We start from the raw sequence: 23,008 nt of genomic DNA on the forward strand, positions 1-23,008 counted from the left end.
GATAGTTCCATGTGAGTGACAAGGTGCTGGTTTTAATCACAACCGCAGAAAGTAAGTTCCTGGCAACATGGCATGGGCCGTACGAGGTGACAGAGAGGCTGGGACCCGTAAATTACCGCGGACGGCAGCCGAGGAGACGGAAACCCCAAAATATTTACCATGTGAACCTATTGAAGAGGTGGCATGTGAGGACAGCCTTGGCCATGTTGTGATCAAACCTGGGACGTTGATGGGACCAGTGGTGGTCCCGAGCAATGAGGGCCTCGGACCGGCCCAGAAGTAAGCACTCTGGGAGCTCATCGATCGGAAACACCGGCGAGTTTTCGATGAGGCCGTGAAGCAGGAGGTGGAGGCTATGCTGAGGATGGAAGTCATCGAGGAGTCCCACAGTGCATGGTGCAGCCCCATCATGTAGTTTCCCAAACCGGATGGTAGTCTGCGTTTCTGCAATGATTCCGGGGGGTGAACGTCATCAGTTTGTTCGACGCCTACCTCATGCCGAGGATGGACGAGCTCATCGACCGGTTGGGAAAGGCCCGGTACATCAGCACCCTGGACCTGACCAAAGGATATTGGCAGGTACCCTTGGCAGCCTCCTCTCGGGAGAAGACTGCATTCTTGACACTGGACGGCTTATACCAATACCGGGTCCTCCCGTTCGGTCTCCATGGAGTCGTGCCCAAGGCCCAGCGCCTGATGGACCGAGTCCTCTGACCCCACCAACAGTAAGCAGCAGTCTATTTGGATGACATCATCATCCACAGCCAAGGTTGGGAAGAGCAGCTGATGCTTCTCCAGGCAGTGCTGGACGTGCTCAGGCAAGCCTGGTTGACAGGGAATGCCAGGGGGAGACTCCTCGAGGCCTGGTGACAGACTACATCACGCGGCGGTGGCTCCCTCTGCTGGACGTGACAGGTCTCGACGGGTCCTCCGGCCAGGACTAATTGGGGCTGATTTTGGCTGCTGAGTAATCAAGGGGGTGATTGCTCACTGGCCGTATGGGCCCATAAAGCTGCCAGGAGGGCAGCACACGGGAGGGTTGGAGGTAATGAGAGGTTGCTACCAGATAGACGTCCTCACGGTCTTCTAGAACTGAGGGGCTTGGTGTTCTACCCCAGAGGAGACAGCGTTCCTTGAAGCCCAGAAGAAGTCTCCTGGAGGAAACATGTTTATTTTCTTTTGTTTTAAATAAACACCCTTGAAACAGAGGTATCACACTTGTCTGAGCTGTGTAAACGTCTAGATCAAACCCCCTGGACTGCCACACAACATATATATATTTATACTTTGCTAAACAGGTGGGGCTGAATGACGGGTCGCCAAAACATACATATATTTATGTGGGTAGACCTACAACTGATCTTACAGTAGTCAATCGATTTGCCTCGGGCTGGAACGCACCCAAACACATTTCTGCGCAAAGGCTTCGCAAGTTGATGTTGGTGAAGAATTTATCTATCCAAAACAGACCCTCTGTTGACGGAAAACTAGCCAGCAGTTAGCCARCAAGCTAGCTAGGTAAGCAATTATTTGTTTTGCTTGTGCTATACATAACATAGTCAAAACACCAAAATAAAAGCGCAAGTAAGATAGCTATGTGTAATGTTTGTTGTGCTCTCATTCGTGCTGTCCTTCCACTTCAACCGGGCGCGTTAGCTTAGCATGCCTTTTCTAGCAGCTAGCTAGCTACTGTACAGTAGCTAACTTGCTAGCTAACGACATTTGTCCAGCTTGCAAAGCTATTGAATTGTCAATTGAATTCAAATACTTAGCAGTTTGGTATGTTGCAAATATTTTCAATAAATTACCTAGCCAAATAGTAGCTAACGTTTGCATTTTGAGCTAACGTTAACGGTAGGTAACGTTAGCTAGTTAACTTTAGTAGTAGCTGTTTAGCTAGCTACCCAAATGAAACCTTGCAAATGGAACCAACTTGACACGCTTTAGTTAGCGTGGTAGATGTCTAGCTCTGGCCTAGTTATCTAGACAGTAGCCAACTAAACTAAACTCTGCGATTTACGATGAGGTTGGGCGGCGATCGTATATCGTGGAATTGATTTTAATCGGCAAGTTAGACCGTAAACTGACAATTGCAAGCTGCATGGTGGGTTATATAGACGACATCTGTTTGTGTATCTAGCTTGCTAAATTATTCTGCTATCTACAGGTCTGGTTCCCCAATGGTTATCATGTCTGGCACAGCCACTGTGCTGCAACAATTTGTCAGTGGCCTGAAGAGTCGAAATGAAGACACAAGAGCAAAATCTGCGAAAGATCTCCAGCACTATGTGACGACAGAGCTCAGAGAGGTACTACTAGCTAGCTACAGTCTGTACTGTAGCTGTAACACTTGCATTATAATACAACACTTTTACCAACTCTCCTTATTTAACTACACATTCTCTGGAATGTTTCCTACAACATTGTCATGAGCTATTACATGCAGTCAGTGGGGTTTATCCAGTATGGTTTTGTCTGATTGTGATGTGTACTTGCATTCTGTCCTAAGTTGAGCCAAGATGAAGCCACTACATTCTACGATGAATTGAATCATCACATTTTTGAGCTGGTTTCCAGCTCTGATGTGAATGAGAAAAAAGGAGGGATTCTTGCTATAGGTAAGTCAGATGATTTGCCTCAATGATGACACAACTTGGCACAAATGAATTGCAAGGTCTAAGACACTCAATAAAGTTTTGTTCAATTTGTTGGGAGTTTACATTACTACTCCTGTCTACACACAAGTGAAGCTGACACAATCCATGTCACTGACTCGTTTATTTGCTTCAGTGAGTCTGATTGGAGTAGAAGGAGGCAATGCCACCCGAATCAGCCGCTTCGCCAACTACCTCCGCAACCTGCTGCCCTCCAGTGACTCGGTGGTCATGGAGATGGCCTCCAAGGCCATGGGCCACCTGTCCATGGCAGGTGACACCTTCACCGCAGAGTATGTGGAGTTTGAGGTGAAGAGGGCACTGGAGTGGCTGGGCGCCGACAGGAACGAGGGCAGACGCCATGCTGCGGTTAGTGTGACACACACAGCTAGCCTGCTGTTTGTTTTGTCAACCACTATAGGATAAAACTGCAGGTGGTTGCATTTTCTGCCAATGTGGGCTAAAGCACTTATCAGGACAAGCCCACAGCCCTGCTCTGCTTTAGGGGCTGACTTAGTGGTTTCTAGCTAAACTACACTTTTCACCATCCCTAATAACTATTCATGATGGTGAAAGGGGTAGTAATAACACWGTTAGTACAGTTTTTTTTGTTGCTTTCCTTTCGGTAAAAAGCTTTTAATTTCATATGTAAACCAGCACAAGATGAGGACTATGAGTTTGAAAATGTCCCCTTTTATATTCTTACTTTACAGGTTCTTGTCCTAAGGGAGTTGGCCGTCAGCGCACCCACCTTTTTCTTCCAGCAAGTCCAGCCCTTTTTCGACAACATCTTCTATGCGGTTTGGGACCAGAAGCAGGCCATCCGCGAAGGGGCCGTGGCCGCTCTCAGGGCCTGCCTCATCCTCACTACCCAACGAGAGACCAAGGAGATGCAGAAACCACAGTGGTACAAAGTAGGTCCCTCGCAATCAATATCTAATTCGTTTAGCATTTTCTAAAACCTACGTCACTCACACACAATCAAAATTTGATTGATCATGAGCCATCATTTTAACATATTTCAACCAGTTGCAATGAAAGCGCTCACTATTTGTTTTATGTGTGTCCGTCACCACAGCAAACCTTTGACGAGGCTGAGAAAGGCTTCGATGAGACCTTGTCCAAAGAGAAGGGTATGAACCGTGACGATAGGGTCCATGGCGCCCTCCTCATCCTCAACGAACTGGTCCGCATCAGCAGCATGGAAGGAGAGGTCAGCCCCTCCCTGAACCATAAAGCACCACCACTACAGGTCACAGAGGACCACAACTTTGTCCAGTGCTTCCCATGGCCAAAAGAATGTGCAACTCATAGGCCCTAACCCTTTGGTCACAGAAGTGGATGGGTGTAAGTAATATGGTGATGGATTCACTCCATCGGGCTCAAGAGAGCTTCTGCCATGTTGCTAATACCTATCCAGTTTATTCAGAACAAACACTACTGAACAAACACTACCTAGGGGAAGCATAGGTCCTATGTATTGCTTTCAGACTGAATCTCAACGTCTTCTTCCTTGGCAGCGCATGCGGGAGGAGATGGAGGAGATCACCCAGCAGCAGCTGGTCCACGACAAGTACTGCAAGGAGCTGATGGGCTTCGGCACCAAGCCACGTCACATCACCCCCTTCACCAGCTTTCAGTCAGTGCAGCCGCAGCAGTCCAATGCCCTGCTGGGTCTCCTGGGCTACAGCACACCCCAGGGCTTCCTCAGCTTCGGGGCCACGCCGGTGCCCGCCAAGAGCTCCCTGGTGGAGAGCCGCTACTGTCGCGAGCTCATGGAGGAGTGCTTTGACCAGGTGCCATTATTTTGATGTACTTGCTAGTGGAGGGTTGAAAACCCACTTTGAGGGTTGAGTCCTGACTTGAAATAAGGGTGTGAGGCATAATGGTTCTCAACCTGAGGTCTGTGAAGGGGAACTAGTCACTTGGATGTTGCTGACTGTTCCCTCAGATAGTTGTCGGACTCTGACATTTATTTAGTCAGTGTTCAAGTGTTTGCTTCAATATTCTGTAAGTGGTGAAGAACCATAGCTTGCCAGATGTTGATACAAAAAATAAACACTGGTGTAGCGCGTACTTTCATATGCCCGATGCTGCGTTTACACAGGAAACCCAATTATGGGCAAAAGATCTGATCTGATAGGTCAAAAGTCAAATTAGTGGCAAAAAAATCTGAATTGGGCTGCCTGTGTGACTGCAGCATGAGGTTTGAGTTGTGTCGGATGTAACGACAGCTGCTGTGTGTGTCTTCCTCAGGTGTGCCGCTGGGTGCTGAAGTACAGGACCAGTAAGAACCCTCTGATCCAGATGACCATTCTCAACCTTCTGCCGCGCCTCGCCGCTTTCCAGCCACACACCTTTACAGGTCAGAAAGGAGTCTCACATGCAATATCCCTACTAGATATTGATCCAATCGTTTTTCAATCACTTGATTTTCAAACTAGATTAGTAAGGCTAACAATGTTGAAATGAATCAATTTACCTGTATGAAAAATGTTGAGAGTTGCAAGGATGAATTCTGTTCTTAAGTCATGTTTCCTAATTTAGAAAAAGTATTGGTGTCCGCTCCAGTTAAAAATAGACTTTAATAGTTTGAAAGAAAGTTATGTTCATTCTTTAAAAAATAAATATTATGCCATTCACTGGTTTTATACCATTTGATATTTTTTTTTGACGATCTCAAGTGCTGTGTGTGGATGTTTGTAATTTCTCTCGATTCTAACTTTTCTCGACTTTGACCAGTTGAAGTTTGCCCCCTCCCAGACCAGTACCTGGCCGACACCATGGGCTACCTGCTTGGCTGTCTGAAGAAGGAGAAGGAGCGCACGGCGGCCTTCCAAGCCCTGGGGCTGCTGGTGGTGGCGGTACGCGCTGAGATCCAGCCCTACCTCACCAAGATCCTGGAGATCATCAAGGCTGCGCTGCCCCCCAAGGACTTCGCTCACAAGTAAATTACATTTACTTTATACAAGTGACTTTGTTTCTGAAGTGATGCTCATACTCAATGCACTGAAATGTCCCCCTGAAATCAGTGTTATAGTTTAGTTGATTCATACTTGAAAAATAGTTAAAGTTTGAAATTCACCATGTAAATATAATACTGATCAATATATTATATGTCCTGAACTTAATTTTTCTAACACGTGTGTCGATGTGTGTGTGTGTAGGAGACAGAAGACCATGCAGGTGGATGCCACAGTGTTCACCTGTATCAGTATGTTGTCCAGAGCCATGGGCCCCAGCATCCAGCAAGACATCAAGGAGCTGCTGGAGCCCATGCTGGCCGTGGGACTCAGGTAGGGTTTATGACAACACCTCTCATTCCTATCCATTGTTCCCCATGCTTTGTGTAGGCAGGACTGGCCTCCGTATCCCAAATATCCATCCAAAAGATGAAAGTGTCGCTGCCCGACAGATGCCAGGCAGATGTGGATGTGTGGTATTGAGGCCCCTTTTTGTGTATGCTTTGGATGTGTGTCTGCCTATGCGTGAGCACTTCATGGTATGACGAAATGGCTCCATAACAATCCACCATTGTCTCCTCCTGTAGCCCGGCCCTGACGGCGGTGCTGTACGACCTGAGTCGTCAGATCCCCCAGCTAAAGAAAGACATCCAGGACGGCCTGCTGAAGATGCTCTCCCTGGTGCTCATGCACAAGCCCTTACGCCACCCGGGCATGCCCAAGGGCCTGGCGCAACAGCTGGCATCGCCCAGCCTCACCAACATCCCCGAGGCCAGCGACGTGGGCAGCATCACCCTGGCACTCAGGACACTGGGCAGCTTTGAATTTGAAGGTGAGACGCTTTACGGCCACTACTTAGAAAAATGCATGTTGAATGTTAAAAGCTATTCTCTCTGTGCAATGTTAATCTAGCATTGGCTTGAAGTGGCTCCACAAGTGAACGTATGTTCAGGATCGAATTGTCCAATAATCAGTGAGTTTAACCGGAGGTTTGAAACATAACATTTTCCCTTTTGATGTCATTGGGCCAAGTGAGCAGCAACACTGAACGTCTCCCTCCTGAGTACAAGTACTGCCTGTGGTCAACTTGTCGCTGTAAGTTAGCTCGCTAGGCTAGCTAGCAAAGTTAGCTTACCTGGCTAGTTGGTTCAGCATATGCCGCTGAATTAGCTATCAAGCCATCGTTTCCCCTTCTGCAAATAAAATGTGTAGGTGTGGAGGCTGCAGCTAGCTACAATGCCACGTTCGCAAACAACGTCATCAGTGACAGCTGCTGTGCATTAGCGACCTCCCTCCGTTTACCACTCTGCTTTCTTCCATTTGGTGCCTCATGAATTAGACCCTGACTTTCTCACCTCTCCTTGCTGTCCACAGGCCACTCGCTGACCCAGTTTGTGCGCCACTGCGCCGACCACTTCCTCAACAGCGAGCACAAGGAGATCCGCATGGAGGCGGCGCGCACCTGCTCCCGCCTGCTGACGCCCTCCATCCATCTGATCAGCGGCCATGGCCATGTGGTCAGCCAGACGGCCGTGCAGGTGGTGGCCGACGTGCTCAGCAAGCTGCTGGTAGTCGGCATCACAGATCCAGGTTAGTATTTTGTCACTTTATTTAGACCGCTCGAAAGGAGTTATGATACAGAGAAAGGAAAACAGCATGAGTCTCACCCTCTCTCTCTCTCTCTCTCTCTCTCTCTACACCTACCTACCTCTCTCTCCTCTCTCTCTCTCTTCTCTCTCTCACCTACCTAGCCTCTCTCTCTCTCTCTCTCTCTCTCTCTACACCTACCTACCTCTCTCTCTCTCTCTCTCTACACCTACCTACCCTACCTCTCTCTCTCTCCTCTCTCTCTCTCTCTCTAACACCTACCTCTCTCTCTCTCTCTCTCTCTCTCTCTCTCTCTCTCTCTCTCTCTCTCTCTACACCTACCTCTCTCTCTCTCTCTACACCTACCTCCCCCGTCTCAGACCCAGATATCCGGTACTGTGTGCTGGCCTCTCTGGACGAGCGCTTCGACGCCCACCTGGCGCAGGCGGAGAACCTGCAAGCTCTGTTCGTGGCGCTGAATGATGAGGTGTTTGAGATCAGGGAACTGGCCATCTGCACCATCGGACGCCTCAGCAGCATGAACCCTGCCTTCGTCATGCCCTTCCTGCGCAAGATGCTCATCCAGGTAACACGAGCAGTAGACTTGTCTTATTTGAGTAATTTTACCCATTTACCAGATAAGTTGAATGAGAACAGAATCTAATTTACAGAAATGACTTATTTTACCTGTAGGTTATTTTGTGTATTTCTGTGCAAGATTGAAAGACAACAAAAGGCACTTCAGAAAAACCCACATAGGTTGTTATTAAAGGGGATACTTGGCAATGACTGGAAGTCTATGGGTATCTGCTACAATGTTAGACTTCCAGTCATTGTGCTAACGCTAGTTAGCATTGTCTAGCGACACTACCTCTAACTTCCTTCATACTGGACAGAGAGATAAGAGATAAAACATGGAATCCCCAAGTTCACCTGACTCTGGGGAAGTAGAAAAGGGCCGCATTGCCAAAATTCTGAACTATCCCTTCAAATAATCTGTTTTCATCTGTTGTTGATATACTGTAGCTCTGTGTGTTTTACCCAAGATGCTAATGATTCCTGAGTTAGTGTAAGTGGTGGACCTTCCCTTTCAATAACACAGCAAAAAATGGTAGCCAAGTTAATGTTTCACGATGTAGCTTGAATTACAAATGTCAGACTATGGTGAGCTATGCTGAACTATGGTGGCGTTTTTCTACCTTTTTAAAGGGCTTTTTGTCTTTAAATGGGATGTTTTATTAGTTCATTCAAGTTAAACCCATCTATCGCTTTCATCAGAATGGCTGCTAAACTATGGTGTGTGTGTTTCTGCTGGTTCCAGATTCTGACTGAGCTGGAGCACAGTGGCGTGGGCAGGAACAAGGAGCAGAGTGCCCGCATGCTGGGTCACCTGGTTTCCAACGCCCCCCGCCTCATACGCCCATACATGGAGCCCATCCTAAAGGTACCTACCATAATTGGTACTGCCCCATATGTTAACTACCCAGTAACATCTTTGTAACGTGTTACAACATATTTGTGACAACTATGTAACATATTTGTTTTGCTCACTGAAAGTAAGATGCTGTATATATAGATTCCATCCAACAGGTACTGCCGTTAGCCAACCTGTAACATCTAAAGAACGTTTTCCTCATTCAAATCAACGTACTTTTAAATGAACCATTTATTAGTATTAGAAATGTTGAAATAATTCAAATTATTCAATTGACTGTTGGCTCTAAGCTCATTTTCTCTGTTTCAGGCCCTGATCCTGAAGCTTAAAGACCCAGACCCCAACCCTGGAGTGGTCATCAGTGTCCTGGCCACTATTGGAGAGTTGGCTCAGGTAAGGAGTCCTTTTTTAACCCTGACAGTGAATGCTAGTGACGTTCAGTGTATAGATTTTCAATATTTAGTGTATTCTACTCTGTTCTATTCTATGTGCCCTGTATGCCTTTGTGTCTGCACTATGTACCTGTGTCTACCGATGGTGGCCAACTTAACTTTCTCCTGTGGGAATCAACCATGTATTTCCCATTCATATCAGTAGTGTTCACTGTGCCTGCTCACTCTCTCTGCTCAGGTGAACTGCTGGACTCCCCAGAAGGTTGAGGAAGTGAGAGTTGTTAGGGGCCGGCTGGCCCTGCAGCGCAGAGGGAGTGCAGGAGATGCCAGAGTAGGGTTGATGACAGTTTGTGGTGAGGCAGTGCCAGGACAGGTAGAGACCATCAGGTTCCCCCAAAGAGACAGTCTGAGGAAAAAGACTGAACAGGATTGTGTGAATTCTCAATATGTCAGGGTCGTGTTCAGTAGTGCACACCATTGCAAAATGTATTGAAACAGAAAAGAAAACCAAGTGTGTCTAATTGGACAAATTCAGATCAATTATGTATATAAACCCTGGGTGACTGACAGGGGGCGCTTTATTGAAGCCACCGCACAGCCTTCTTGGCACTCCTCCATTGTAAAACAATATTTTGGAAGCTATATAAATGTGTTTATTAATGTCGACATTGTTTTTTCACATGTTTATTATATTACAGTCACCTTAATGCATGCTTTTAAATTATACTGAACAAAAATATAAATGCAACATGCAACAATTTCATTGATTTTACTGAGTTACAGTTCATATGAGGAAATCAGGCAATTGAAATAAATAAATGAGGCTATAATCTATGGATTTCACATGACTGAGAATACAGATATGCATCTGTTGGTCACAGATATCTTAAAGGAAATGGGCCTCACAATGGGCCTCAAGATCTCATCACGGTATTTTTGTGCATTCAAATTGCCATCGATGATAAAATGCAATTGTGTTCGTTGTCCATAGTTTATGCCTGCCCATAACAACCCCACCATCATCATGGGGCACTCTGTTCACAACGTTACATCAGCAAACTGCTCGCCCACACACAGCCGTGGTCTGTGGCTGTGAGGCCACTTTAACGTCCTGCCAAATTCTCCAAAAGGACAATGGCGCCGGCTTATGGTAGAGAAATTAACATTACATTCTCTGGCAACATCTCTGGTGGACATTCCTACAGTCAACATGCCAATTGCATGCTCCCTCAACTTGAGACATCTGTGGCATTGTGTTGTGTGACAAAACTGTACCTTTTTTAGAATGGGCCTTTTATTGCCCCCCAGCACAAGATGCACCTATGTAGTGATCATGCTGTTTAGTCAGCTTCTTGATATGTCACACCTGTCAGGTGGATGGATTATCATGGCAAAGGAGAAATGCTCACTAATAGGGATGTAAACACATTTCAATTTTAGCGAAATAAGGTTCTGGGATCTTTTATTCCGGCTGATGAAACATGGGACCAAAACATTTCATGTTGCCTTTATATTTTTGTTCGGTGTATATTATGTGAGCTAAACATACACATATTTTCTTTAGAGAGTACATACTAATCATACTGTCCCCACTACAACAAAAAATACTTAAATACATGTAATTTTGTCCTTGAAACATTTATTTTAAATACTGTAGAGTTCTATTCATTCCTATGGAGGACTGCTCCTACTGGGGAGTGCCAATATGGCCTACCGGTAGCTTCAAAGCCTCTCAATGGCCAATACATAGCATCAGCAATCCAGGGTTTATATACATCATTGGTTCAGATGGTGCCTCCCCGTTTCAAAATGTTTTCTCCCTACTGAACACAACCCATGACCAGGCTACAACAGTTGTAAACATCCAAGAGTACTGTGTATAAAATGTATTACATAAGGAATATGCAAGGGATTTGTGAATTTTGAATATTACAGGCTGAGTGGATCAAAACTGAAATACGAGACTGAATACAGTAATTTGTGAATCTGATAGGTGAAGTGAAATGCAGGGTTACTGAAGATTAGACATACAAGGATGGCTGGGAGACGTAACAGTAGGCCTCTTTGCACCAGAGAGGCGAGTTCTGATTGGTTGTTGTCACACGGCCCTCTAGGTGAGCGGGCTGGAGATGAGGAAGTGGATGGACGAGCTCTTCCCCATCATCATGGACATGCTCCAGGACTCCTCCTCATTGGCCAAGAGACAGGTACATATGCACGATTTTATAGGTACAACTTTGGGAGGTGACAGGCTTGTTCAACAATTGTGACACATAGTTTATCTTTTTTATTCTCATGATATCTTCAATTGCAAGCCTTTCCCCCAAGCATATCTGGTCATGTGTTAATATTAAATTTTCCTGATTTTTAAAAGGATGATTTTTTATTTTCCATACGATCCATGTCTTTATACATGTTACGGACTATTTGGGATCAGATTTTTTGTGATTTGATGATGTTGTTGTAGTAACACCTTATTTTCCACCAGGTGGCGCTGTGGACTTTGGGCCAGCAGGTTGCTAGCACTGGATACGTGGTGGAGCCCTACCGCAAGTACCCCTCTCTTCTGGAGGTGCTGCTCAACTTTCTCAAGACAGAGCAGAACCAGGGGATCAGAAGAGAGGTACCAGTCATTATCCATTTGGGCTTTTCCCCCTCACAGTTTTATCGTTGCAATGAATCACATCTCAGAATTGCACTTCTTGTTAAGAATTATATGGAGTTACGCTTTATGAGGTTGGCTTTTCCAAAACCTCCAGCCCTGTTGTAAGTGCTGTGTCAACTTTTCTCCCCCGCCTCACGTTTCACTGTTCTGTCGCATGTTCTGTCTGTTGACATACACGATATGTTCCATTTAATTATGTTGCTTTGTCTGCCAGGCTATCCGTGTGCTGGGCTTGCTGGGAGCCCTGGACCCCTACAAGCACAAGGTGAACATTGGCATGATCGACCAGTCACGAGACGCTTCTGCCGTCAGCCTCTCCGAATCCAAGTCCAGCCAGGACTCTGGTGAGCACCCACTGCCATCTTCAACATCTCTCTCTCTTTCACACACATACACACATACATACATACATACATTCATGGTTTTATCCAGACCCAAAATAGGACGTTTTGATTGAGTTGACCAGGTAGAATGTGCAGCTCGCACCAGTGCGAACATGAAATACATTTACTCGCACGGCCAAGTTAAATGGGTCGCAAATTGAGACTAAATGCTCCCAGTCTGGAGCCCTGCTCATCAACATTGACCCACATATTAGGCCCTAAGGCTTGGAGTCCACCAGGCATCAGCCTACAACAACAGACTTTACCATAAATCCTGATGTATACGACTTTGTAATGATTTTAGAGGAATTTGGCAGATTTCTATATGACCCAACGGTCCACACGCTGGCGAGAACAATGCCTTGACGTCATTTGGGTCACAGGAGTAGGCTACACTGTCCACTGGAGATTACGAGTGAAATTCTGTACGTTTGTACGTTATATCCATGCCATAAATCACAAATATTTCGCATGAATGCGGGTAGGGATTCGATTCCGTGTCTTAGACCGAGGCATATTCATGCTTTGACAGAGTTCTCAAAGATAGTTCCATGTCAATGTCACATTACGTCATTGAGCTCACACAAGGCTTCACATCTGATAATACAATGTGCAGTCTCCTGTGGCGCTATCTTTTTAGTCAGTTCAGAGAAAAACAGCTTGCAAAAATGACAGAAGTAATCACATTCAAATCCAACATTCAGCAACTTTTAAACAACTTTGTCATATGTGAATCAATTTACCAGAAGCATTGTAAGAAGAAAAAAAATAATGTCAATAAGGAGCTATGTGTCACTAACACACAGATGCGCTGTGACTGTGCTCTGTGAAAGGTAATAGCTTTAGCAGTTTGGCCTGCTTAAGTGGCTCAGTCTGGAATTGAAGCTATCTCTCTCCAATGTAGGATATGGTTAAAGCCAAGGTCAGTGTCTGGAGCAGCTATAGGGCGTGTTCCACAGCTAAGGCGAGGCAACGCAATAACCAACGGTTGCGTGCCACGCCATCGACTGACAAATTGCTGTAACATTTAATGTGGTTAGCTGATACTTAAAATACCTATCCAGGCGTTGTAAGATCTGTCAAGCGTCAGCAACTTCTAAGTTCTGGCATGCAGCTATAGTCTTTGGCAGCTGGCTGCTGCTGTGTACTGGGGTCCTGCATTTCCTGCTTAAGTGCTAGAAAGTAATTGGCTATGTCTGGGGTCTGTAACTTGTGGTTCCGGAGCCGCATGTGGCACCTTAGCTGTCCCTTTGTGGCTCCAGTGGTTGGCTAGGTGCTCCAGACCTCTCTTGAGCACAACCACAACCCAGTGAATACAAGTCAGGCTAAGGGAGTTGGGCACCGGGGGCTCAAGAATGATAAAGGTATAATGTAGTAGCATGCTCAGGGTGAGATCTGATACAATGCTCCAGTCCCAACAGTACTCTGCACCCTCTGACGCACTGTAACAAACAAACCTAGATCTGTTTTGTTCGGGGGTGAAAGTTGCTGATGTAATTGGCTCCAAGTCTCCATTGTTCTCTTCATGTTGTCTTGGGCCTAGTAAAGGCCGGATGTACTGCGCGTGAGGTGATAGAGAAGCTGTCCTGTCCAAAGGAACACAGGCGTTCTGCCCAGGTGCTCGCCTATTGTGTCTGGCTCTAGACTAGAGCGTAACTGGAGGGAAAAGGTATTAAGAAGTGTGGTACTTGCGTTAAGGGCTGAAACTCGACTCCTATGCTAGGCCAATGAAACGTTGAATATCAGATATATCGGTCTCCCTGACTCGACCATACAACCAAATCCTGCTCACGGCAGCAGACAGGGTTGGCCTTGGTCACCTAGAGTCTTGAGACCGTGATGCAAGAATCCTCGGCTTGGGAGGATACTTCAGTATTTTGGCAATGAACCCTTTATCTACTTCCCCGGAGTCAGAAGAACTCGTGGATACCATTTTTATGTCTCTTCGTGCAGTTTGAAGGAAGTTGCTAACTATCGTTAGCACAATGCCTGGAAGTCTATGGTAACTGCTAGCATGSTAGTATATACCATAGACTTCAAGTCATTGCCTAACGCTAGTTGGAATTGGCTCGCAAAACTACCTCTAACTTCCCTTTATACTGGATGCAGAGACATAAAAATGAGTTCATCTTACTCTGGGGCGGTAGATAAAGGGTTCATTGCCAGAATTCCGAAGTAAACCTTTTTAACATTATATGCATTATGAAATAGGACCTTGAAATGATTTTAGAACTTTTTCATTTAAATTTCATTGCCAAATATTGAGAACATTCAATTGTCCAACAACACAGAATACAGCATTTATAATAAGAGCCCCATGATGGTAGTGACTGTCCTTTATTACGTGCTTATCGCCACGTTTTGTTTGTTGATAACTTGTGTTGCAACATTTTCGGGAACTTCCAACTGGGTTTTCTGTTAAACCTGCAGATTTTGGGAAAGTTGCCGGAGTTTAGCAACCCTATTGACAACTTAATGAAATATTAACTTTATTTGGATGTTGAGTTGGTCACAGTTGACAAAAGAGACGTGGGCCCTAAAGGGTATAAATATAAGCATTGCCATGGGTTGACAACATATCTTGTCTTGGACACAGACTGAATAGATACTTCACTGAGAACTCACCACAGAAGACATGAAGTATTTTGTTCTCCTGATAATGATCCATCTACTGTTGGTGCAACTGCCTCAATATGCAGCAGCTCCAGTTGTTGCCGCAACCGATTTAAGGCTGAGGAACAGGTCTAGTTACATTGCCAGAAGCTGTAAGGAAATAAGGGACCGATATATTCAACATGAAGATGGGCTGTACTACCTGACCACAACCAGCGGGACAGTCTACCAGACCTTCTGCGACATGACCACCGCTGGCGGCGGCTGGACACTTGTGGCGAGCGTGCACGAGAACAACATGTATGGGAAGTGCACAATGGGCGACCGTTGGTCCAGCCAGCAAGGCAGCAACCCTAACCATCCAGATGGAGATGGGAACTGGGCCAACAGGGCCACATTTGGAACCGCAGAGGGTGCCACCTCAGACGACTTCAAGAATCCTGGGTATTATGACATTTTGGCAGAAGACATTTCGGTGTGGCACGTTCCCAACAACTCCCCTATGGAACACTGGAACCTAGCCGCCATCCTCCGTTACCACACAGAGAAACGCTTCCTCTCCATTCAAGGGGGAAATCTGCATCAACTCTTTAAGCTCTACCCACTGAGATATAATGTTGAGGCAAGTCGGAACACAGGACCTGTCATTCCAATTGTGTACGACTTTGGGGACAAAGAAACCACAAGAAAATTTTACGGACCCAACTCAAGAAACCAGTTTGAACCTGGCTTCATCACTTTCAGGCCAATAAATAATGAACAGGCGGCCATGGCTATCTGCTCTGGGGTCAAACCAACAGCTGGCAGCGACACTGAACATTACTGTATTGGTGGTGGTGGACATTTCCCTGAGGGAGCCCCTCGTCAGTGTGGCGACTTCCCATCCTTTGACTGGAATGGCTATGGGACCAACACAGAATGGAGTGCATCAAAGCAGATTACTGAAGCAGCTGTGTTACTCTTCTACCGTTAAAATTCTTCCTATTGATTATCAATGCATTATATTACTGCAATTTTTTAAATCAAATGTATCCATTGTTATCAAATGTATGTAAAGATACATTTTGTTTATACTGTTTGTATATAATATACATATCAGAACGAGGGTATAGATTTGTTTAATCTATAAATGCCTTATCCCTGTAGTAAGATGGAATACTTGTATCATAGTTTCCTTGTTATAAAGTAGAAAGAGTGATGAGTATTATAACTGTGTGAATATGAATGACTGAAATAAAGACTACTCTAAAGGAGAAATTGACAGCAGTTGGTGTTTCGTTATGTTTCAATATGCTTTGTCTTGTAGGCATGAAAGGCATGCCACAGTTTTGAGTTTGTTACCTTTAATGTGCATTGTTCAGTGAACTGCAGTACATTGTCAAATCACAACACTTCCCTGTGTAACATCAATATTGCAATAAATATAACATGTCAAGAAACCAAAAAACTGGAAAAGGTGGCTTGTATTTTTCTAATATAATGTTTATTTAAGTGGCTACAAACAAATAAATACAGGCACTGTGCCTTCACAAAAGGATGGTTTGTTTCTCTCAGTGGCCTGAAAATAATAAAAAAAGTTTAAAAAATTGTCATGTGTGCTAGATATTTTTTTCTCTCTCCCTCTCAGCTGACTACAGTACCAGTGAGATGCTGGTGAACATGGGCAACCTCCCCCTGGACGAGTTCTACCCGGCGGTGGCCATCGTGACACTGATGCGCATCCTGCGTGACCCCTCACTCTCTAACCACCACACCATGGTGGTGCAGGCGGTCACCTTCATCTTCAAGTCCCTGGGCCTGAAGTGTGTCCAGTTCCTGCCGCAGGTCATGCCCACCTTCCTCAACGTCATCCGCGTGTGCGACGCTAGCATCCGAGAGGTAACTAGCTAGCTACTGCTAGCTGGGAACTATGTCGTGTTTCATGATTTCTCCTTGTTGATTGGCACTTGTGGCTGTTTTAATTGTTGTGTATTTCTTTGTTTTAGCTGAAATTCAGTACTACCGCTAGTTTTTTTGTGAAAGAATGGATTTTTAGAGGTAGCTGGGTAGAAGTCAGGGTAGCTGTAAAGTTAAAAAGACTGTGCCATACATGTAAAGGTAGAACCTTTCCACTTCAATGTTTTTACCTGCTTTTTTACGAAGTCGTTTTGCGCCAACCCATTATTATTACAACCGTACGCTTTCCGCTCCATAAATGGGGGTTTGAAATCGGGAGTCGAGATGCACGTAACTAAAGCATTGACCCACAACCAGATAGTTTCCCAAGTGAAGCCTGACTGGTGAGCAATCAATGTGTTTTGCTTACACCTGCTATTTTCTCTCCCTCTCTTTCAGTTTCTCTTCCAGCAGATGGGGATGGTCGTGTGTTTTGTAAAAATCCACATCCGCCCCTACATGGATGACATCTTCACACTCATCAGAGTGAGTTGCCTCTTCAAAAACAAGGCCCCCTTTCATTCTCTCTTTTTCCACTCGCTCAGAAAACAGCTGCGAACTCTTAATTGTGTACATTTCTCTCTTGACTTTCCTCTTTGGCTCTAATGCGCAAGGGGAAATGTGACTTGAGCGTGACTCTCTTGGTGGCACGAAGCCTGTTTGTCCATCTAGAATAAAAGAGTTGCTCCATTAAAAGCCGTTTGATATGGAGAAGTTATTTTGTTTGTATAAAAGTTGTTTTCAGAAATGACTATTTGGTCGTTTTCTCACAGTATCTATTATACGTTCAGTATTGAAATATTTTATTAAACTGCTCCACTCTACAGTGTCATTCCTTCCCAATTAACTAAAAAATGGCACTAGCGCAAAGAAAAAAAGACCTGTGAGAAGTCCTACTGTGAAAGCAACTGTTAAAACCTTCTACGAGCCCATTCAATCTTGCCCGCAGGAGGTTTGAGTAGGTTATTTTTGTAGGGGGGTGATTTATTATTATAATTTTTTTTTTTTAACACTCCAGGCCACTCTTGAACGCCTAAAACTAGAGACAAAATAGGTAGAAATTATAATGCACCTTTTTTATATTTTCAAATAACTGGTCCTTTTTCTCTGTTGAATTTAGAGAATCCAGATGTGGCCCTCGCGCCAAAAAGTTTGGCCACCGCTGGTCTAGCAGTACATACTCATTTAGCAAGGAACAACATATCAAATGTCCATTATTTACTGTAATCAAAATAACATTGTGAATCAGCAGTCAGTAACTTTTCCGGGAAGCTGAGCCATTGCACATTTTAGCTGTAGTTAATAAATGGTGAGTAAAACAAAGGGCTCTATTCATTGTAGTAACTGTCTACCTCATGCGTCCAGATGAGGGGCTGGAATAGCCATTCGGGACTTCAGGAGGTGAAATCACATCATCTGTTGTAGGAATAGCAGCACTAATGTAGGCTAGTTCCAGTCAGAGCAGGAAAGCGGGGGTTGGAACACTGGCCACTCACAAAATACCTCTAAGAGCTTTCATAGCTGAAGGCTATTGGCAATTCAATGTATTGCGTGACTACATTCCTTTACACCCCCATTATCTCCCAATCACCAGTGGCTGTGACAGATCTTAAGCCCTGTTTTTCATAGTGGTGGCGGAGTCATTCTGAGAAAGTGTGCCGAGCTGATTGACAGGAAATTGGCATCCCACCACTGGCACGTGAGGACGTCGCATTGCATAGAGGAGGAATCTCCTTTTAAATCTGGCGTTTCTTGATGGAAACACCATTTGACCCAGTTACCCCAGTCCCAGACCCTCATCTCTCCTAATGAATGGCAATGGGACCGCATGAGGTAGTGCTTGGTCGCTAGCACCTTGGCTGTACCCTCCGAAGCTCTTAAACCTGTACAAACCATAAAAAGCCCAAAACATAAGGACCTGGACTTGTGTGAATTCAGGTCAAGTCATTATTTAGGAAAAACACATTTCTCAATACGGAGATAATGTCCCTCCATGGCTTAAGGGCGGGATCCTAACTTGAGAACCGTCTCCCATTGGCGTCAATGAAGGATTTACGATTAATTTGTAAATCAAGTCAGATTAATGGTTTACGTTTGAGATGTTCGTCATTTAGCAGATACTCTTGTCCAGAGCAAGTTACAATCAGTGCATTCAACTAAGGGAGGTATAACCACCACATATACATATCACAGTCGTTGCAAGTAACTACATGTGTATTATTCTCATTCCATAGGAGTACTGGACACCTAACAACCCCATGCAGAACACCATCATCCTGCTGATTGAGCAGATCGTGGTGGCCCTGGGCGGCGAGTTCAAGCTCTACCTGCCGCAGCTCATCCCACACATGCTGCGCGTCTTCATGCACGATATGAGCATGGGCCGCGGCGTCACCATCAAGGTAAAGTCGTGAGGATAATGTCATCTTTTTTTATAAGGACTGACTTCGACACACTTCTGGGGGTTTGTTTGTACACATTTTGGTCAGAGTTTGACCTTGTTCAAGAGAGTGTCAGCAGGCAGAACTGGTCAAAATTACTTATTGGACTGACGTAGACATGCAGAGGTAATTTTGAGTGCGGGAGTCACTTTTATTATTTTGGACTATGTAGTGTGTTTTTATATTCTCAACACCACATAGAGTAAATGTGCTGATGCACTGAATACCACATCAACACACATTGTAATTGTGCACCGTAAGTCATGGTTAGTCAAATATATAAGGACTTGAGGAACCATTACATAAATGAAATCATTTATCGGTTCTTTAAAATCATAATCTACTGCCACGACATGGCCCCCCTCAAAGTCCAGTTTACTTCCTCTTTCATGTACCATTTGTTTGTGGTTGCAATCAAAACTCACCCCATAACCCTTTTAGTCTAGCCTCTAGCCAAAGCATACTCACTACAACTACCCAGCCAACCAAGCATAATTGGTACTCTCTCTTATTTCACCGATTTTAGCTACGACACTGATATGGGTTTTCCTCAAACATTAAATCTTGGGGGTGAAAATAAACCACAGGGTGACCATCGCACTCTAACTAACCCACTACAGTTATTCAACCTCTCTCTCCGGTGTAGCGGGTGTCTTGTTTCTCTAAGGCAACGATGGGATATTAGATAACCAGAAGCACACAGCTAGCTGCAACCTCCTACAGTACGTCTGGATATGGTCTATAGAACCCGAGTTCTAGGTTATGTCTCAAATTCCCTATATTGTGCACTACTTTTGACCAGAGCCAATAGGGGGGGCTCAGGTCAAAAGTAGTGCACTATGTAAGGAATAGGGTGCCATTTGTAAGGCATCCCTGGTCTAGCCTCCATATGTATTACCAGAGGTTCACAGTAGAGCCAGGATGAATCAGGTTACCTTCCAGTCCAAGTAGAGAAAAGAAAACAACTCCATCATTAACAGGAGCTGTTCAGTCAAGCTCCCTACTTCCTGTAGTCTCGCCAAGGCAATGAAGAAGAGGGGGTCTTACAGTCAATGGCATAGACTATACGTCATCCACACCTGACACGTACACACACACACACACACAGACATTCCCGCTGCCCCCTTACATTCAGTAATCATGTACAGGAAAATTGGTTAGTTGCACAGAAAACATCCAGCCACTTTACTGTGCTGAAATCCATGGCTTGAGGGTCGTGTTGGAACCAGTGTGCTCTTATGAAGCAAGTAGGAGGGCCAGGAGTATCAAAGGACACTGTTCTGTAGCCTTGGCTCACAATGACTAAGAAGCCCTTTTGAAAGACATAGATGTTGGCATTGCAACTCACTTTTCATGAACAATACCATACACATTGCATATGTAAAATGCAAACATAACAATTTACTTTGCTTGTGGCGAAAGTTCCTCTGAACCTCTTGTCTTGTTATACTTTTTGACCATCCAACCAGGATGCATACTATCTGCTCCTCCAGTTGGTGGTATACCAGTCTCTCCCATTAGGTGTACCATCAGGGCTGTACCTTGTCCTTGATTTATTTCTTACATTGCCCGTTTTAACTCCGTATTGTCTATATTGTATCTTCAGCTCCTCAATGCCATTCAGCTGTTTGGTGCTAACCTGGACGACTACCTCCACCTGTTGCTGCCTCCCATCGTCAAGCTGTTTGATGCCCCGGACGTACCGCTACAGGCCCGCAAGTGAGTTCAACACACATCCAGTTGGTTATAGAGCACATGCACTGTGAAGTACATTTTGACAGTTTATGAATTGACTCACAGGTCACTGAGTCCCATGAGTATGTTCACTCCCATGTTAAATGTCCTTCCCCATCTCCTCCCAATTGGTAATATTATATTAATGCGACTGTACTGAAGAAACTGGGCCCACTTTCCGAAATACTAAGTGCCAGGGTCTTACGTTTATTGTCTGGGCGTCATGAAGGGAAAGTGTTCATAAATACTTAGGGGCTTGGGGCGGAGAGGGCTTGACAAGTGCCTCCATTTCTATTTCCTAGCATTTGGCGCGAGACGTCCCTTTCTCGCCAAACGCTCTCCCAGTGAGCTTTGGTAGCTGAGCTTATTTTCTAGGTGTTGTTTATCAGTGTTTCCTTCACCCCTCAGGGTTGCCTTGGAGACGCTAGACCGGCTGACGGAGTCCCTGGACTTCACGGACTATGCGTCGCGCATCATTCACCCCATAGTACGCGCGCTGGACAACACCCCCGAGCTACGCAGCACAGCCATGGACACGTTGTCGTCGCTCGTTTTCCAGCTGGGCAAGAAGGTACCTCATTATTAGTTACCGTATCCACAGGGCCCTCGTAGAACCGCTAACAGGAGCTGACACGCGCACACACACACACACACCCCAGGACCATACGTTTCTCTTCAAGTTTCTCTCCTGTACCTGCTGTGGTTTTTACTACTTCCTGCGGGTCGGTGATGTCATCACATGGTGCCGCAGTTGGGACCGTTACTGTTACTGTTTACGAGAGTTGGTGAGGTCACCCCCTTAGCCCCAACCAAACCTTAGAAACCCAACCAGACCACATGCAGGGAAGTCTGGCTCCGACTTGAAAAGCAACAGCTTTTGATCAAACCATCAAACCATGAGCAACGGAGGTCATATACAGATGGCATCGCCAGTCTGTCATTAGTGTTATGGCCAGAGGGGACGGATGTGAACAGATTAAATGCATAAACAACCACATAGCCGACACTCTTTTATTTACTCTCTCTCTCTCTCTCTCTCTCTCTCTATCTCTTTCTACTTTTCCCGGCTTCAGTACCAGATCTTTATCCCCATGGTGAACAAAGTGATGTTGAAGCACAGGATCAATCACCAGCGCTATGACGTACTCATCTGTCGGATTGTCAAGGTCAGTTTTTGGTATCTTTTATTTATTTATATATATATAATTAGAAATACCTTATTTACATAAGTATTCAGACCCTTTGCTATGAGACTTGAAATTGAGCTCAGGTGCATCCTGTTTCCATTGATCATCCTTGAGATGTTTCTACAACTTGATTGGAGTCCACCTGTGGCAAATTCAATTGCTTGGACATGATTTGGAAAGGCACACACCTGTCTAAATAAGTTCCCACAGTTGACAGTGCATGTCAGAGCAAAAACCAAGCCATGAGGTGGAAGGAATTGTCCGTAGTGCTCCGTGACAGGATTGTGTCGAGGCACAGATCTGGGGAAGGGTACCAACACATTTCTGCAGCATTGAAGGCCACCAAGAACACAGTGGCCTCAATCATTCTTAAATGGAAGAAGTTTGGAACCACCAAGACTCTTCCTAGAGCTAAAAAAATCTAAATTATCAAATATTAAAAAAATACAAAATAAACTGTTTTTCCTTTGTCATTATGGGGGTATTGTGTGTAGATTGATAAACAATTTAATCAATTTTAAATCTGAGAATACCAGAAAACAATGATGCTATCGTGTGGTAATAGTCCTGACTCCAACCCGCTCACATTGTCAGCATGTGCCATGAAATGTGTTGAGAATAGCGAGGAGGCAGTCTTTGTGAGGAACACACGAAGGCACGTTTCAATTTGAATTCCGAGCAGACGGTGTAATAGAAGAAGAATCATCGAGGGACGTTGCTTGTCAACAGTGTGCTTCTCTTCAGGAAGGAAATGCAACTTGTGTGTGAGCTCACTGTTTGTGTGTGTGTTTGTGTGTCATGGTAACTGTGTTTATCTCAGGGGTACACTTTGGCGGAGGAGGAAGAGGATCCTTTAATCTTCCAGCATCGCCAGCTGCGCAGTAACCAGGGCGATGTCGGTAGCGGCCCGGCGGAGGCGGGGCCAATGAAGAAGCTCCACGTCAGCACCACAGCCCTGCAGAAGGTCAGGATAAATAAAATGGGGTTTTACTTCCTGCACTGTGCCTTGTCTTATTTCA

General features: G+C 45.1%; 2 protein-coding genes across 2 annotated transcripts in view; both read left to right on the forward strand.

The window, feature by feature from the left end:
• Positions 1-1,427: 1,427 nt before the first annotated feature.
• Positions 1,428-23,008, forward strand: part of LOC112068245 (serine/threonine-protein kinase mTOR-like) — a 136,571-nt gene continuing 114,990 nt past the window's right edge. Inside the window, 25 exon segments of the mRNA XM_024135341.2 lie at positions 1,428-1,518; positions 2,168-2,309; positions 2,510-2,618; positions 2,791-3,023; positions 3,368-3,568; positions 3,733-3,867; positions 4,175-4,450; positions 4,911-5,019; positions 5,418-5,601; positions 5,822-5,950; positions 6,205-6,449; positions 6,992-7,207; positions 7,585-7,790; positions 8,526-8,648; positions 8,949-9,032; positions 11,146-11,238; positions 11,520-11,654; positions 11,911-12,040; positions 16,320-16,570; positions 17,027-17,113; positions 18,862-19,029; positions 20,675-20,787; positions 21,211-21,373; positions 21,876-21,968; positions 22,810-22,953. Of these exon segments, the coding sequence (XP_023991109.1) occupies positions 2,181-2,309; positions 2,510-2,618; positions 2,791-3,023; positions 3,368-3,568; positions 3,733-3,867; positions 4,175-4,450; positions 4,911-5,019; positions 5,418-5,601; positions 5,822-5,950; positions 6,205-6,449; positions 6,992-7,207; positions 7,585-7,790; positions 8,526-8,648; positions 8,949-9,032; positions 11,146-11,238; positions 11,520-11,654; positions 11,911-12,040; positions 16,320-16,570; positions 17,027-17,113; positions 18,862-19,029; positions 20,675-20,787; positions 21,211-21,373; positions 21,876-21,968; positions 22,810-22,953 (3,756 nt within the window). The 5' untranslated portion in view covers positions 1,428-1,518; positions 2,168-2,180.
• LOC112068244 (intelectin) lies at positions 14,615-15,953 on the forward strand. The gene has a single exon (XM_024135340.2). It carries the CDS (start codon positions 14,715-14,717, stop codon positions 15,663-15,665), a length of 951 nt encoding a protein of 316 aa, XP_023991108.1. The 5' UTR covers positions 14,615-14,714; the 3' UTR covers positions 15,666-15,953.

Source organism: Salvelinus sp. IW2-2015, unplaced genomic scaffold (assembly GCF_002910315.2).
Source record: "Salvelinus sp. IW2-2015 unplaced genomic scaffold, ASM291031v2 Un_scaffold345, whole genome shotgun sequence".
In the NCBI taxonomy this organism is placed as follows: Eukaryota; Metazoa; Chordata; class Actinopteri; order Salmoniformes; family Salmonidae; genus Salvelinus; species Salvelinus sp. IW2-2015.